This window comes from Electrona antarctica, assembly GCF_951216825.1.
Source record: "Electrona antarctica genome assembly, chromosome: 7".
Classification (NCBI taxonomy): Eukaryota; Metazoa; Chordata; class Actinopteri; order Myctophiformes; family Myctophidae; genus Electrona; species Electrona antarctica.
The window spans coordinates 34,285,069-34,302,861 of NC_136812.1; the positions used below are offsets into that span (position 1 = coordinate 34,285,069).

Below are 17,793 nucleotides of genomic sequence, written 5' to 3' on the forward strand. Positions count from 1 at the left end.
TGATCGGGTGTGTGCGTGTTTGGATGTGTCCGTGCAGGTGATGCTGCTCGGATGCGGGCGGAGGCCGAGGGGCAGGCAGTGCGGGCGGTGCAGGAGCGAGGGGTCTTGGAGGACAAGCTGGCGCAGGTGGAGAGGAGTGGCCAGGCCACCCGGAACAACAGGGAGCAGATTCACACAGAGCAGCTGGAGGCTGCACACAGGGACAAGGTACCGTGAGGGGCTCATCACACAGGGACAAGGTACCGTGAGGGGCTCATCACACAGGGACAAGGTACCGTGAGGGGCTCATCACACAGGGACAAGGTACCGTGAGGGGCTCATCACACAGGGACAAGGTACCGTGAGGGGCTCATCACTCATGGTCATCATGTTAACACACAGTCAGGGTATGGGTGGGTACATACAGTACTGTATGCCAAAACCCTCTCAAGCCCCATTATGCTGCACAAATGCAGTGAATTTTACTCGTGTGCACATTCATACATCACATTAATAGCGGTGTAGTGTGTGTGTGTGTGTGTGTGTGTGTGTGTGTGTGTGTGTGTGTGTGTGCGTGTGTGCGCGTGCGTGCGTGTGTGTTTTCCCATGCATGTACCTGTTTGTACTGTATGTGCGTACCCTTTTCAATTTTCGTACCTTTTTGTATGCATGTACTTTTATTTGTGTACCTTTTGAGTGGGTTACATTTTGTATGTGTGTACCGTTTATTGCGAACGCAGTGAGTTGCGAACGCAGTGAGCACTAACTATGAGACCTAGCAGAACATTTCTGTGTGTCTGTCTGTCTGTCTGTCTGTGTGTGTGTGTGTCACGCTGTAACACCACCCGCCCGCCACCAGAGGGCGCAGCTGTATCACACACAAAACACACACACACACACACACACACACACACACACACACACACACACACACAAAACTTAACTTAAAAAGAAAAAACTTTAAAAAAACAAAACTAAAAACTTTAAAAAGTACATAATTTATTCTTGTTATTGCAATTTACGAGCTGCGTTCGCTTCCTGCGTACCTTGTACCTTTTTGTGCTCTTCATACCTTTTTATGTATGTGTACCTTTTGCGCTTCGCGTCTTCATGCGTGCTTTCGGCGGTGGACAGGAGCAGCAGCATGCGGAGCTGACGCTGCAGAGGGAGCAGGTCGAGGAGCAGCTGCAGAGCCGCTGTGAGGAGCAGCGCGTGCGCAGCCAGGCCGAGCTGCAGCAGCTGCAGGAGGAGCTGGCGAGGCTGCAGCACGACTGCAACCACAGCCTCCTGCAGGCCGAGAGTCACAAGCAGCAGGTGTGTGTGTGTGATTGTTTGATTTGGCAGGCTTTTGATTTTGTCATGACTTTGTTATGACTGATTATAATAATAAAATACAATTACTATTTTTTACTAGAAATATCAGTTGTCAAGGACTTCCAAAATTGCTATCGGCATCAGACCCAGTAATCCAGGATTGGGCAGGCTCTTTGCACTGTGCCTAAAACGTATTGGGTGACCCTGATCGTTGTTGCTTGCCATCCAGGAGTTGTCCCAGAAGGAGGCCGAGAAGGCTGCTCTAACAGAGCGACTAGCAGCCCTGCAGCAAGACCTGGACACAGCAGGCATGGAGATGGAACGCCTACGGAGAGACGCTCTGAGCAGAGAGGAGCAGGACAAGGTAAAGAACATGGCGGGGAGTGGAATGGTACTGAACATGAGCACTACTGTGGCTCTGAACATGAACCTGTAATGTTTGTTCCTCTCTGTCCTGTCTTTCTGCTGAAGAATACGACGGATGGGCTGCAGGCTGAGCTGCAGGAGTTGCGCTCTCGCTTTGAGGAGTCTCTGAGCACCCACGAGAGCGCCAAGAGGAGCCTGACGGAGCAACTGAGAGAGCTGCACCAACAAAGAGAACAGACGCTGCTGGAGGTGCAGATGAGGGCAAAAACCTGAAGCTCCCTCTGCTGTACTCTTTGTTCCCCATCTTTGTTTTAACAGTGTCAACCCGTGTCAAAGTGAATGTTTCTTATAGGCCGAGGGTCGGCGGTTTTGGGTGGCCTGGCGGATGAAATATAAGAGAAAACTGAGAATGTACTGGGAGGATGTCACAAGACAGATGACCAGAGGTTGTTTGTAGGGGCACGGAGGCGGACGGATGGCGGGGAGCTGGCCGGCTTGTTTGGCTTGGCATGGCATGGGAGGCCTGGGATCAGGTTCTGGGCCAGTTGGATGGGTGGGGGTGTACCAATTAGTACCAGCGCGAAGGAGAGCCATTTACCACAGGCCACTGTTGACGTTGGCCACAGCCACAGAGGTTTTACTAGCGTCAGGATGCCACCAGGTGCACAGTCCAGAGCTCACTCTTCAGAATGGGGGGTGCCAGTCACTCTAAAGGCGCCAGGTCAACTCTCTGTCTCTCTCTCTCGCTCTCGCCCTTCCTCTCTCCCTCCCTCTTCCCTTCAGGTAGAACTGGGTCTTGCTGACCTTGATATAAACACAGCAGTGCAGTTAGAGACCATAACTTTGGCCATAGTGACATGTTTTGCTGATACTGCAGGCTTGTTAATCGCCCTGCTGTAATGTGCATGGATTTAGCACGTGAAGAAATCCCCTTTCATCCGTTTGGGTTGTTTGAGTTCAGGATTTCAGGCGCCGCGCGGGCATATTGTTGAGATAATAACCTCACCGACACTTCATTGGATGGAACTGTCTGTTTTACAGAACTGACCATACCCCCAGTGATTTACGGGCCGCTCTCTTTTGAAAGAGCACGTTGTTTATCTCCCCGGTGGTGCTTTCCTAGTTTGAATAAAACGCTGCCTCCTTAGTCTTATCAAAGCATATAGCAAGTCAGCGCAAAAGGACGTTCCGCCCGACCTCACGTGAAGACTCCAAGAGAAGGCTACGACCACACAGACTAATTTGGCAGCCCTCGCCTTTCTCTCTTGTTTGATTATTTTTACTAATCCCTCCTCTTTGCTCGGGATTCTCATGTCAGACAATGACAAAGCAGGAGTGAGAATGTGTGACAGGGAGCGAGAGGGAGGGGGTCAGGCGACCGCCCCTGGTACTGTAATGTGAAATCAAAGTCGGAGTTAACCCCTTGTGTAAATAAGCCACTGGGGGAGAGTGTTTATTTTCTCGGCTGCAGCAGCAGTGGTAGCAGCAGCGAGAGGACCCCGTCCCTCTTGTCCGCAAAAAGCGGACATCATGGCCAATGCCTTCCCATCCCCCCGCCACCCAAAAGAAAAGGTATGACTATCCATATCAGCAGTGATTTTTTTCTCATTTTATGAGAAGGCACCATCTTGTGTGGCCTCTGATCATAACACCCAACCCCTCCTTCTCCTCCTCCACCTCCTCCACCCTCCCTCTCTTCCTCACCTCCTCCCCCACCTCACCGCCCTGTAGCTGCTGTTTATCATGTTCCCGGCCGAGGATTCTTCGCACGGCGTGCTGCGGCCGGGGAGACGGGGAGAGACAGCACCTGGCCGCGGGCCCGACGCGCTCTTATCCATGGCCCCGATAAGCTCTGTCCTCCCTAGTTCTCTGGCTGAACCGCCATGCACAACATGTTGCCATGAAGCACAATAATATAGGTCATGCAGGATCTGTGTCGTTTGAGCTCTCAAATTGCCGTCGGGCTGAAACCTTGTATCTCCATATTTAATTATTTATATTTTTTTAATTAAATGTTTTATACTGTGTCGTATGATGACCGTATCATGCAAAAGTAGTAGCCGATCTTCAAACTCACTACGCATCGTGTTGTGATAGAAGTTTTTTTAAACGAGAGGTTCGGGCCGCTCACGGCCCTCACACCTACAGTATGTCACACCACAGATCATAGTGTCGGAGGCTTTGTCAGAGTACTCATATCCCCATATAATATGGAGATTCCGGATGTCATCAGTATTATGCCCGTACATTGACATGCCCATATATGGGCATTTTGGTCGGATCGGCAGTCCTGGACAATAGACAACCGCATATCCGAACTACTCGACGACGGGCACCGCACTCCCTTGAGTCCTTGCCAATTTTGAAGCCGAGAATGAAGTCGGTCGGTCCCATATATGCATCTGACCATATTATGGCCATAGCGGTCGGTTCTGTGGCTCTGGATAACTGGGTACGTGCCCATATGGGCGTATCGGTTTCACTATGTCTCAGTCATAGTGAAATGCCTATAATGGGTGTATCAGGTTTGTTTATGGTTATGTGGATGGGGCTGGTAGAGTGCACCAAGGCTCTGTCTGTGGATGGGGCTGGTAGAGTGCACCAAGGCTCTGTCTGTGGATGGGGCTGGTAGAGTGCACCAAGGCTCTGTCTGTGGATGGGGCTGGTAGAGTGCACCAAGGCTCTGTCTGTGGATGGGGCTGGTAGAGTGCACCAAGGCTCTGTCTGTGGATGGGGCTACCAAGGCTCAGTCTGTGGATGGGGCTGGTAGAGTTCACCAAGGCTCTGTCTGTGGATGGGGCTGGTAGAGTTCACCAAGGCTCTGTCTGTGGATGGGGCTCGTAGAGTTCACCAAGGCTCTGTCTGTGGATGGGGCTGCCAAGGCTCAGTCGTTGCACAGCGGACCAGGGTTCAAGTCTGACCTGAGGCCCTTTGCCGCATGTTCATCCCCATGCCTCTCCTGCCATTTCCAGTCTCTCTCCACTTTTTCTATCAAAAAGGTAAAGACTTGAAAATGCCCAAAGAATATCTTACAAAAATGGAAATACATCCTGTGGCCTTTTGGCCTTAGCAGGCCACACTCTTGCCTGATTCATGTTTTCATTTCTTTGCATGGATCAGTCCAAGTGGGCTTCTCTAAAATCATTAATAATCCTATTGAGTTCAATTGAGATAATTCAAGGCATACCTCTATTCCCAATGTGGGAATACAGTCTCTCCATTGTTCTTTTTAGCAACCTGAAAAACAGCTTATGACCATTGTTAGCATTCTTTGTGGAATTTAATGGGTTCTATCAGTGCAAGCAAATGCGAGCCAATGAGTTATCTTCTATTGGATTTAATGAGCAATATTCTAGCCAGTTATATTCCCGTTATCTGAAGGGATGATGCAGGATTTGTGTTTTAGTTTTAGTGAAGGACACACACCGTGCAATTCAAATGATGAAAGTATTCTTTTGATCCTGTGAACAAGTTGTAATTAATGACCCATCATAAACCTGCATAGCATACTGACTATGAGGGCTTTACTTTTATCTGATGCATGATTTGAAATAGATATAGGTTTGATACAAAACAGAAAACACACCACGATATTACCTAGAATATAAATTTTTGATGATAATAGAAAACGTATGATGTTTTAACCACTTAAACCCTATATATTTACCAGGGTCCCCCTGGGGTCTGTACTTGGTCCCCTCCTTATCTCCCTCTACACTAAATATCTTCGCAGAAATAGCCGATCTACAAGCTCTACAATGCTCGAATGTTCGCCTACTGTATTTCCACAGAGTGCTCACCTATTATGACATGCCCAGAATAGGGATGCTAGTGTCCAATCCATGATTTAAAATGATCACAAAACCAAACAAGCTGCAGCTGCAGCAGAATATTAGAGAAGCCTTCATTAGATTTCACTTTTCCAAATGCCATTGGTTTCAAGGTCTTGTACACTGCTCTTTCCCTCCCTCCATTTGACTCGCTTCCTGTCCATCCTGGCCGGGGCTCAAGGCGGAGGGCCTGCGCAGGCAGCTGCAGGAGGCAGAGGAAGGACGCGATACGGGCCGCAGGGAGCTGATCGAGGCACACAGGGAGCTCCAGGAGTGTGCCCTGGAAAGGGACAACCAACGCAAAGAGGTGCTGGACCTGAGGAGGCTGCTGGGGGACGAGACCAGGGACAAAGATGCCATCCAGGCCTCTAACCAGGAGCTGAGGGCCTCCGTCAAAAGAGCGGAGAGCGACAATAACAGGTACAGGGGGAAGTCACTGGTGATCCAACAAAACAAAACAGTGAGAGGAGGTTTTGATAATCCACAGACACACAAACACACAAAGCCACACATGGGAGCGGATCAAATTATCGATATTTGTTCGTATTGTAAGTGGTGGGATAATGTGCAGAGAGCCGCTCATTGTTGCATCTGTCTGGTTCTCAACGTGGGGTCCAGGGACCCCCAGGGGTCCTAGAGAAGGTTCAATGACCCAGCTAAATTAGTTATAGCAGTATCTTATTGATCTGCTATTTTCTTTTTCTTTTTTTTATGTGGAATATATATATTAAACATTTTCATACAAATCTTGTATGAAGGGTGCCTGCATGGCACAATATAGTTTCAGGTGGGGTTCCGCGGCCAAATACAAATGTATCTGGGGGATCCTTGGACATGAAACAGTTTGAGAACCACTACTGTAATGTATAGTGTGTATACTTATAGTTTCATTGTACAGATATTCTACTGTTACATGGATGCTAGGTTCTTACAGTAGCTTACTTATGATCCTTGATTACTATTTCTGTGCATTTGATGTATTACCTTGTATTGGTCTTGCTTAATGTATTACCTTGTATTGTTCTTGTTTACTGTATTACCTTGTGTTGTTCTTGCTTACTGTAAATCGCTGGATTGAGTGTGTCTGCTAAATGATTGAATTGTAAATTGTAATGTACATGATCCATTACTTAAAATAACTGAATTAGCCTGAGGAGAGGCGTGGAGGAGAGGGAGCAGAAGGTGTCCGTCCTGGAGGAGTGTAGGAGTTCCATGCAGCAGGAGGCCTCTGCTCTGAGGAGCACCATGAGGGAGCTGCAGAAGTCCCGGCTGCAGGCGCGCAGAGAGCTGCAGGAGCTGCGTCGACAGGTGAGGAGCTGGGCTTCATTTTGGCTCACGTGGCTTCCGTCTGGCTGCTTTTATGATTAATGTCTCACCGTTCCTCATCGTACCTGTGAACTGAACAGCAGTGGTGGATAGTGACTAAGTGCCTTTACTCAAGTACTGTACTTTAGTACAGTTTTGAGGTACTAATTTACATTATACTTCATCTCAGAGGCAAATATTTTGCTTTTCACGCCACCACAATTATTTGACAGCTTTAGTTACTTTGCAGGTAGGTTGTTAATAATGAATTAATTCTTGATAAAAGCAGATCTACAAGCTTGTAAATCGGCTACTATGAAATAGGTCTTCAGTGTTAAGGTTCACTAATTATTGTCCAATAATATGATATGATTCTTAAATGGCCATTCTACATACTTTTGTAATTTGAGTGATTCTGCATTGTGTATTGCTACTTTTGCTGAAGTGAAACATCCGAGTACTTCTCCTCTCCACCTCCTGTGAACAGCTAAAGGTCCTGGAGGGCGAGAACAGCCGTCAGGGTCAGGAGGTGCGAGAGCTGCAGGCTCGGCTGTGTCAGGAGGAGGCGCGGGAGGAGGAGACGCGACGCGAGGCCTTTGCTCTGAAGCAGAGGGTCCTGGAGAGCGAGGCTGGCAGAGAGGCGGCCCTCAACGAGGTACTGTAGGAAGGAAGGAAGTTCACCCTCCGGGGATTAGTCTGCTAAGAACATGCTTGAGCAACCCCCCTCCCCCACCAAAACCCCCACACCCATCCCCATTCGTACATACTTGGAGAATACCTGCCACATTCATGGCTGAGTGAGTGCGTCAGTGTACTGTATGCTTTACTGTAAGGACTCCAGCAGCTGGTAGTCTGTTCTGTTGGCGGTTTGGAATCGTCAGCAGGTAGCTGAAAGCTACAGTAACCATACTTGTCCTCAGGATTAGGGTTTCTAGGGGAATATCCCTTGTTTTATCTTTTGTCCTTTAGCCAGAATTCTGGTCAGACTTAATAAAATACACACAATTCCTTTTGGGAAATGTAGACTGTCTAATATGGGTTTTTTTAACGTTCTGTTTATTCATTTTTTGTTTTTTAGTAAATTGAGAAATACAAACAGAGTAACAAATACAACCAAAAAAACATTCAAAACAAAACAAAAGAAATAAAAAAAATATATATGTATTTTTTAAATAGACTGTCTAATATGTTATTCATGTTTGATAATAATCACATTTTAACCATTTCAAAGAATTATGTTAACCACATGAACCCTGACCTCATTTTCGATTTCTTTTTTAAATAGCAAAAATAGCAGATCTCTGCACTGGCATTTAGCGCCTGGCATGTCCATAATGGTCTATGGTCTACTCCAGCGGTCCCCAAACGTTTTTGGCCGTGCACCACCTGTTACCTCCTGACCTAGCTGATGCACCCCCCAATGCTCAGTCTCGTTGTATTTGACCGAAAATGATTTTAAAAAAAATATATGATCATGGCAAATTATCACAGAATGTCACTGCACTGAGAGACATGCAGTTGCTGTATACTCGCGCAGCTGCTCTATACATCTCCTTACAACAGTGTTTTACCGGATTTTGCCGTTTGTGCTAAATAACACCATACCCTTTTCATGTCACGCACCCCCTAGAGGTTTGCGCACTACAAGGGGTGCACGCACCACAGTTTGGGAACACCTGGTCTCAGGGCCGGCGGAAGGCACTGGCAGAGTGGGCAATTGCCCAGGGCGCCAACCACTGGGGGGCGCCAACTACAGACGGATGGATGGTTTGTCCGTCTATCCATCTCGTGTTTACGGTGACAGACTGTTGATAACAGTGTGTTCACATCTTTCAGCCAGTCTGAAAGTGCTGTATGCTGTTCATGCTTTGAATCCCGCCTCAGGGGGGGGGGTTGCCCAGGGCGCCAGTTAGCCCAGCCCTGTGCCTGCCTGGTCTACTCTATGCTATGGCCAGCCTTATCAATCTGATTCATATTTGAGGTCACTCTTGTTGTTTTTGCCACAGCAAACAATGACACTGACACCAAGCAGAAAAAGAAAATCACACTCGTGTGAAGTGAACTCTAATCAATTATTGACCTTATACCAACCTTGAAACATACCTTAGTTACGTCACCAACAATGGTGGTCCCTTATTGGCCAAGGGTTTCCACCGACAAAACGGCAGACATACCGACAGCCGATTTGCTCAGACACATATGACGTAAATTCTCCATTCATTGTCAATAGCATTAAAGCTGCTATAAGTAATGTCAACATTTGAATGACCTTTTTTTTTTAAATTATTATTCAGACAGCCAGCAATGGGTAAAACGCTCCCAAAAAATGTAGTCTCTGTGACTCATCTAGATGCCGCAATATGCATTCAAAGATTTTCCATCATCATTGATGATGTCCTGGGCCATCATCGTCATTTTTTCATGTTACAGGAAAACTAGCCCAAAGTCGCTTATAATAAGCATAACTGGCAACACTGCAAACTGCTTTTTGCAATTTGCATGGGGAAAAAGAATGTTTCGTCGGGCGACTGGTTTTATGCTGATTAAAAAATGCTAGTCTGACAGTTTTAAGTAGTCTTTGACTAGTCTGAACAAGTTTGCTTGGTGTGGAGTCACCGGAAACAGGAGATCCTGGCCATTTGGCTCTTCCCAACTAAGGCTACTTAATGGAACATTAGCTGTTCAACAGAGTTGAAGTTGACAGAAGAGTTGAGACGAAGTCCATAATAATTAGCCATAATTTATAAATTATGGATAAGGGGTCAGGACAGGTGGGACTTTTTGGGGAGGGGTCAGGATAAATAATGGACTCATCTCAACTCTTATAATCATCCCTTTAAGTCTTTTTTCTTTTAGGGTGAATAACTCTAAATGGCACATTGTCATAGCAGAGACGTGACGGTACGGACCCTAACAATGAGAGTGTCTTTGTGCAGGTGGCAGCTCAGCAGCGGCGTGCAGTGGAGCTGGAGGAGGCAGAGCGTCAGACCAGGGAGGCACTGCAGGAGAGAGAGGCTCGTCTGCAGCAGCAAGACCACAAGCTCCGGGAGGTGAGCGGCCAGTTTGAAGGGGCGCTGGAGGACGCCAGGGGCCAGATCAGGGAGGTCGCCTTGAGGGCCAGTCTTGCCGAGGGCAAGGCTCAGGGCCTGGAGGAGCAGCTGGGCCTGGACGACGCCGCACGCAAGGACCTGGAGCTGAAGCTGGCGGGCCTGCATTCAGCTCTGCGACGCACACTGGGGATCGGCCGCACAGGGTCTCCGTCCCGTAGACGAAGGTCACCCTCGCCATGGAGAACTCACTCGCAAGTGAAGGGTAGGGGCAGCTAATACACTGGTTTTCTAAGTGGGGGCCGCGGCCCACAGGGGTCCACCGGCTTGGGGAGGAAAATGAAAAAACAAAACAATTATGTTTAGCCCCTCATATGCACAGCTTTGTGTGTGTGTTTATATCACGGAATGTGATGATTTGATTGGCTGAGCACGGAATGAGATGTATGATGATGTATGATGATATTGATAAGAGCGCCCCTCACTTCACTTCATCAAGTGTGATTTTCTCATTTTAGTTCAAATCAAATTCACATTGTTGGCATCCCTATTTAGGACATTCATTATTGTCCAAATTCTTAAATTATTTTCAAAAATCACTGCAATGCAATATGAGCTTATAAATTAGCTATGTTCAGGGTTTTTTGAAAGCCAATTTTAATAGGGAACTGCAGCCAAAGCTTAAGCCTATTTGGCTTGGAAAAGTATGGAAACCCATGCTCTAAAAGATACTAATATGGACTCTGCTTACAGGGGTTGACAGTGTGGTGGATGGGCCACTTCCCTCGCTGCCTCACGGTGAAGATGAAGAACTAGACATGGAAGCAGTGCAGACAGCTCTCCGCGAATTCCAACAGGAACTCAGGGATGCACAAAGAGACAGGGTACAGTAAGGGTTACCTCTCAACAACCACCACAGCTCAAAATGGACAAATTCAACAACTACTATTAACACTGTTTTCCACATTTACTATGAATCTGTTTGTCCTACAGGACGACGCTAGGGCTCAGATCGCAGGTCTGACTCGTCAGGTGTTGGAGCTCAAAGGTGATCAGGACAATTCGGGCAGCCAGCTGCTGCAACTGCAGAAGGCCTTGAAAGAACTGGAGGAAGGTAAGGGATTCTTCTAGATCAGTGCTTCTCAAACATTGCGCAGTGAGACAAGGCCCGGAGAACCTTGTGATTTTGTGACAACCACACCATTATTACTGCAATATAACTACACAAAACATGAATATATTTATTTTTAAATGTACTATATCAGTACTATATCATATCATATATCAGTTCTATACCCTACATAAATAGAACCACTTTCAACCGTGCATCCATATTTTGTTATTTGTGTCATTATACGTTATATATGTAATTTTAATTTTTCAAAATAATAAATAGCTCAAATATCTACAAGCTCGTAGTTTACCTTTCTGCGGTTGGGATGGGGGGTAGATGGTTTTGTTTTTCTCTTAGCTGTTTTTTGTTTTCTTTTTTGAGTTTGTCTTGTCTTGTTTAAAGAAAATCATGATTCTGTAATTCTGTGTTTTGAATGATGATGTTTGCATTATCATTAAATAAATCTTTAAAAAAAATATATACTGTATATCTACAAGCTCACAATGCACAATATGAGCATGTAAATCAGGTAGGCCTATGCCATGAGATTTTGACTTGCCAACTTGCCGTGAACACGGCTTGTTTGAAAACCAATTTTAAAACATCAATATCAGCTATGAATCATGTGTGGTTGCCTATATTTTTTGGTGGCTTCTTTGCGCCTGTTCGTCCAGGGAAACGCGAGATGGCAGAGCAGCTGCACGGGACACAGACCTCCCTTTCCCTGCAGGAGGAGGCGGCACGACGCAGGGACAGAGAGAAGAGGAGCCTCGGGGAGGAGGTGGTCAAGCTTAGGAGCAGTCTGCAGGCTGCCGAGGCCCAATCCAGGGCACTGCAAGTACGTTGGGAAGCCAAAGACAAGAATCAAGTTACAACACTGTGCTTTCAGTGACAGCCATCAATGTTTTCCATGCCGTTGCTCCACAGGAGAAGCTGGAGCGTTCCCGAGGCCTGGAGGCCCGCGCCGAGGCTGAACAGCGGAAGCTCAAGGAGACCCTGGAGGCGTCGGAGAACAGGGCAAGCCGCCTGGAGCTGTCCCAGCGCACCCTGGAGGGTGAGCTGCAGCGGGCACAGCTCAGGGCGACGGAGCTGGACGCGGAGGTGGGGGCCTTGCAAGAGAGGCTGGGTGAGCTGAGAAGGGAGCTCGGCGAGAGCGAGGACCGCTGCGCCGCGACGAGGGTCAGCGAGGAGAGGCTGGCCGCATCGCTGGGCCGCGCTGAGCAGCAGGAGGGTCAGCTGAGGGAGCAGCTCCAAGACCTGTCCACCTCTTTCTGTGACAACAGGGCGAGTAGCGCATCCATGCAGGAGGAGGTAGCACAGCTTAAGAGGACCTTTACTGTCAGTGAGCAGGACCGCAGGCTACTGCAGGTATGCTGACTTTGGATCGTTTTTCTAATACAAAATGTGTTTCTCCCTACTGTAGTTTTTAAGTTTAAAATAACCACTTAAACCTATCATCCCTATTCTGTGGGGAACTTTCAGTGATAACAGCAGATCTACAAGCTCACAATGTGTCGCAACAAGCTTGTAGAACGGCTATTTTCGGCAACGAGATTTGGTGTAGAGGGGAAAAGAGAGGACCAAGTACAGAGCCGACCCCAATATAGAGGGTTCAAGTGGTTATGGGTAACAAAAAGGCCATACTCTACTTCCAGTTGTCAATAACAATTCTGTTTAATGGCAGAGCCCACTTTCTCAGTGTACTCTGTCACTTAATCACACTCATAAAAATGATGGGTTTAAGAGGTTGACTGAGTAGGTGGATGGTGCAGGAAACCCGTCCTGGGCCAATTTGAAACATTTTAATATTTATTCAGGGCTGTTAAATAAAAACAAATTCCCTGCGTTGTATACTTTTATTTCAAGTTTTTCTACTCCAGTCCAGCTGGGGATCTTTAATTGAAACTGCAAAATAAGATGAATCACTGAGCTTCCATTACTGCCCTTTGATTTACAGAGCAGCCGTGTAACCTTTACAGTGAAGACTTTTTTTTTTATTTACCTTCGCTGCCGTGGTTTTCCTGAAGGACCTCAAAGACTATGCAATAAAATGCTCCGGAAAGCTCATTAATTCTCCAAGAGCTTCTCAGGAGAGCTTTCAGAGCTTAGTTGTGGGACTGCCTTTTAAAGATGCTGTGCAAACATAAACATGGTATAAAGATTGGTATAAATCTCTTTTATTTTGCTCAAAACCCATTGGCTCATGCCAATAAAAAGGATGGAGGAAAAAAATGAAAGAAAATCCTACAATGTTTTCCTGCGAAAAGCAATGGAAAGGAACGACGAATATGAAGGAAGTTGAGGATTAGAGAATTCAAGCGTGATCCTGGGAGCAAACTAATGTTTGAGGTGAAAGTTGGTGAACTCATTACTCCACTACTCCACCAGTTTGTCTTTATAATGTGTTTGCTTGCCTCGCACAGGAACGTCTGGACAAAACTCGAGATACCCTTTCAGAGAGCAAGAGGCTGAACCACACGCTGACGGAGCGGGCCCAGAACCTCCAAAGGGCCCAAGAGGACTCTGAGCTGAGGGGCTCTGAGCTGGAGAAACATAACAGGACCCTGAAGGAGGTGAGTCAGCCCGGCGACACGGTCGTTTGCAAAACAAACAGGATATACAGTAAGTAAAACAACATTATGTGACGTGCCTGGGTGACCCTGATGCAGGCCCTGAGGCAGAGGCAGGAGGCGGACATACAGGCCCAGGACGGTGCTGTGCAGCTGCAGAGGGACAAGGAGGAGCTCCAGAACAGGGGGATCAGCCTACAGAGCTCCCTGCACAAACTCCAGGGCGAGAGGGCCGAGATGGAGAGGGCCCTCACCCGTCTAGGGAAAGACAAGGCTTCTCTCAGAAAGTCACTGGAGAAGGTGAGCTGTCCCTAACATGTACAATGCTAGATTATTATTATTATTATTATTATTATTACATTGTATTAACCTAGAAGGTAATTGGACAGCGTGTTGCAGGTTCGACTCCCGATCCCGACGACCTTTGCTGCGTGTCAGTCTACTATCTTTAACAATAAAGCCAGGACGGGCCCAAAAAAGACAAAAATAGAAGGCATTCATTGCAACCTTACATGTGTCATCTTGCCACACTAATTGAAAGCCCTGCGCCCGTTTATCCGTTTGCCTTTGGCCGCCTTCTCCTACCAAACCACTCCGTTTGCATACATCTCTCCATGCACAATACGTACTGCATGCCTGTCCAGTGTCCACACAACGCACTATGTTGCATCGATGCAACTGTCAAAATTACTGTACAGCTTGCATTTGCATGAAATACCATGTTATTGCGCAACATTTCATGTTGATGCAAATTCCATCACATTTTAGGCCACACCCCGTTCCACTGCGCGCGCACACACACACACACACACACACACACACACACACAGGGTGCAGCAGTACGGTACGGTACGGTACGGTACAGTACAGTACAGTACAGTACAGTACAGTACAGTACAGTACAGTACAGTACAGTACAGTACAGTACAGTACAGTACAGTACCATATGGTACAGTATGGTACAGTACAGTAGGGTACAGTACAGTAGGGTACAATACAGTACGGTACAGTACAGTACAGCAGTGTTTCCCATCCTGTGTGCCGCGGCACTTTACTGTGCCGTTTCATGTGTCCAGGTGTGCCGCCTGATTTGACCGAAAATAACACTAACCCTCCCCCGAAAGCAATATTATAGCTACTGGGCTGCAGGCTTCCTATTGTTGCGTCGTTGTTGTTGTCACACGTCTAACCATTAGACGTGCGATAACGACGGAACAATAGACTCTAACGACCCTCGGCCATTGAAATGTTAATGCAAAAGAGATGCATCCAGAAGACGCTACATTTCGCGCATATGCACGTAGACAGCATACACATACAGTCCTACATGTCCCGACCCAAACACTGAGGAGGTAAAGTAAACGTGACGTTGTTGTGATTAAACATAATGTGCCACGAAAAATAGCTGTCCAAGTGTCCATACATGATCGCCTCGTTCGGCCAACACAATATATCTCCCTCCCTCCACAGAAGCGCAGTGATGCCTGATTTATTCTTCGTCGTACACGTGTTCCATGCTGAAAATGGCTGATTTACAAGCTCACAACGCGTTGCGTCTTGTCGATCAGCTATTTTCAGCACGTGGAAATATGCAGGCTGTGAGACCCTTCACAATAAAAGCATGCAGCTTTCACAAGTTGGCCCATAATAAAGACAAGGAAAATGATTAAGAATTAGGTGGCATTTCACATTGCATATGAGCTATTTTTTCTCCAAAATGTATTTTTTTTAAAGGAATTAATTTTGTATTATTAAATCCCCCAAAGTTTTTTTATTCAATAAAGTCTGAGGTTCTATATGGATATGGGCTGTGGTACTGTGGTAATAATAATAATTCAAAAAAGAAAGAACGAAAAATAACTAAAATAGTTAATTTTTTGGAACCATGAACTTTAGTTAAAAATATTGAATGATGAATATATGAATATATATATATATATATATATATATATATATATATATATATGATGTATATATATGATGTATATAGATAGGCCTATACACCGTATATCTAGGTGTGCCCTGAGATTTTTAGGCTAAGAAAAGTGTGCCCTGGGACAAAAAAGGTTGGGAAACACTGCAGTACAGTACAGTACAGTACAGTACAGTACAGTACAGTACAGTACAGTACAGTACCATATGGTACAGTATGGTACAGCACAGTACAGTACAGTAGGGTACAATACAGTACGGTACAATACAGTATGGTACAATACAGTATGGTACGGTACAGTACGGTACAGTACAGAACCGACCCTGAAACCCTAACTGATCCTGATGAGCAGGTTGGTACCTTAACTCACCCGGTGCCAATTGCACCCTTTGACGCCTATCTTCGTATGTACCTCCATACCGATGACGTCTGATCACGCCTTTTTTCATAGCAATTGATTACGGTGATCAACTGTGTCCTGTTTGAGCTCATGGAGCGGTCTGCTCTGAAACGGAAATGGAAATTTCGCTGGTTTATGCTGTCTATCGGGGCGCAGCTTTTTGAACGCTAATATCTCGGATTTTTTTTTGGGTCAAAACAAGCTAGATTTCTCAAAACAATATGATCCTCACTTACAAAAAGTATGTTTTGGGTGAATTAAATGACATTTGCGGCAGCCGTTAAATGGCAGATTTTTACGTCCTGACTCTGAGTTTCCAGCCAAAACGGCTTTCAATCTAAGAGCCTCGTCCATTGAGTTATATGTGTGGTGCTCTGCGCCGCTCTGAGCCATCACTAGATGGTGGTCAATGAGATTGCATTGTTGCCTCTGCCATCTGTGTGTGAATGGGTGAATGTAATGCACATTGTAAAACACTTTGGTTAAAGGCACTATATGACAGCACCATTTAACATTTTGATTTACCATTTAAAGAACAACGTTAAATATATCTTCCCAGTAGCACAATAACCAAAACAATTACCAGATCAAGGAAGATGGAAGCAGTAACAGGTCACGAGAGTTGGCAGAGTGATCTATTAAAATAAGGTAGCCCAGTGTGAAGCAACAGCATGGTTGGAATGTAGTCTTCCGACCAATCAGATCGCTTGGCCGAAACTACCTGCTGTCAACAGGTTTCAAGTGATTTGCGGACTTGGCTGCCGATTCCTCTCATTTCACTTGGAAAATAAATCCTTCCCCAGACTCCTTGCCCAGATATGACTCTACGCTTCGCTTTTTATTAGCCTATTATTGTTTGTTCCCTTCTCCCCAGACCCCTCTTTTTCTGTCACAACCTGTATAAAGTCATCTTGAAATGATGGAAACACGGAGATGTACTGTGAGAAACAAGCTGCCGCCACGGGCACATGGGGGCTTCTGCTGCACACATTATGGCGAGGCTCGCACGTGAGTGCAGAGGCCGTCATGGTAAAGTCATTGCTGCCGCTGTGTGTGTCGCTCTGCTGTCAGGTGGAGTTGCAGAGGCTGAGAAGGGAGGAGGAGGTGGGGCTGGCAGGTCAGGAGAGGCAGCAGCTGACGGATGCTGTCCGCAGTCTGGAACAGGAGCTGGCCGAGAGGCAGGTTGAGGTGCAGACCATCCAGGTGAGAGGGCCAAAGATGAACTGGCAACAAACAATCTCTATGGCAGTGTTTCTCAAGGGGTGTCCCCAGCGAAATGAGCTAACATAGCATCTAAATCAGTTTAACCACTTTAACCATACACACATCAGCTCCTTGAAAATAGTCGATCTAGGCCCAGAGTCGGAGTGGTATAGCAGCCCGGGCACCTAAACTGCTAATCCGACTCCCGATCCCGATTTCTGCATGTCACTCCCCATGTCTCTCCCCCCATGTCCTGTCAGCTTACTGTAAACTATCAAATAAAACAACGTGTCATGATGTGAACTTGAAGATGTGCTATTTTCAAACATTCTGGGGGAAAAAAGTGAAAGATTTTTGAAACTTTTTAATATATATTATAATATTATTTTCAGATGGGGGTTCGTAGCCAAATACATATTAAGTTGGGGGTGTTTGATATGAAAACGTTTGAGAACCTCTGCTCTACTGAAACGACAAAGCCTGTGACTGTGAACAATATGTAGGAATGCAACAGTTAATCTACTCTTTTTAATTATTACAAAAAATCTATTTCAATAAAAACAAAAAAATAATTATTGTCATTATAGAAAACAAATTAGCTGAAATAACATTGCGAACCCGTTGCGATGTGATGGGTTTTGAGCTTGTAGAAACATTGTACACCAAAGTATAAAACAGATCTTAAGTTATTCATCACCACTAATCGATTTAGTTGATTATAGGAAAAACAAA

The 17,793-nt window shown here is 46.1% G+C and overlaps 1 protein-coding gene across 1 annotated transcript in view; it reads left to right on the forward strand.

Moving 5' to 3' along the window:
- The window catches only part of crocc2 (ciliary rootlet coiled-coil, rootletin family member 2), a gene marked incomplete at its 5' end in the record, with an annotated part of 48,699 nt that overhangs the window by 29,569 nt on the left and 1,337 nt on the right, over positions 1–17,793 (forward strand). Inside the window, 15 exons of the mRNA XM_079505474.1 lie at positions 38–207; positions 1,114–1,293; positions 1,523–1,657; positions 1,765–1,908; positions 5,671–5,909; positions 6,638–6,797; positions 7,282–7,449; positions 9,731–10,106; positions 10,595–10,725; positions 10,835–10,955; positions 11,630–11,793; positions 11,883–12,323; positions 13,379–13,528; positions 13,625–13,825; positions 16,930–17,061. Coding sequence (XP_079361600.1) covers positions 38–207; positions 1,114–1,293; positions 1,523–1,657; positions 1,765–1,908; positions 5,671–5,909; positions 6,638–6,797; positions 7,282–7,449; positions 9,731–10,106; positions 10,595–10,725; positions 10,835–10,955; positions 11,630–11,793; positions 11,883–12,323; positions 13,379–13,528; positions 13,625–13,825; positions 16,930–17,061 — 2,912 coding nt within the window. The remainder of the gene's footprint in view (positions 1–37; positions 208–1,113; positions 1,294–1,522; positions 1,658–1,764; positions 1,909–5,670; positions 5,910–6,637; positions 6,798–7,281; positions 7,450–9,730; positions 10,107–10,594; positions 10,726–10,834; positions 10,956–11,629; positions 11,794–11,882; positions 12,324–13,378; positions 13,529–13,624; positions 13,826–16,929; positions 17,062–17,793) is intronic.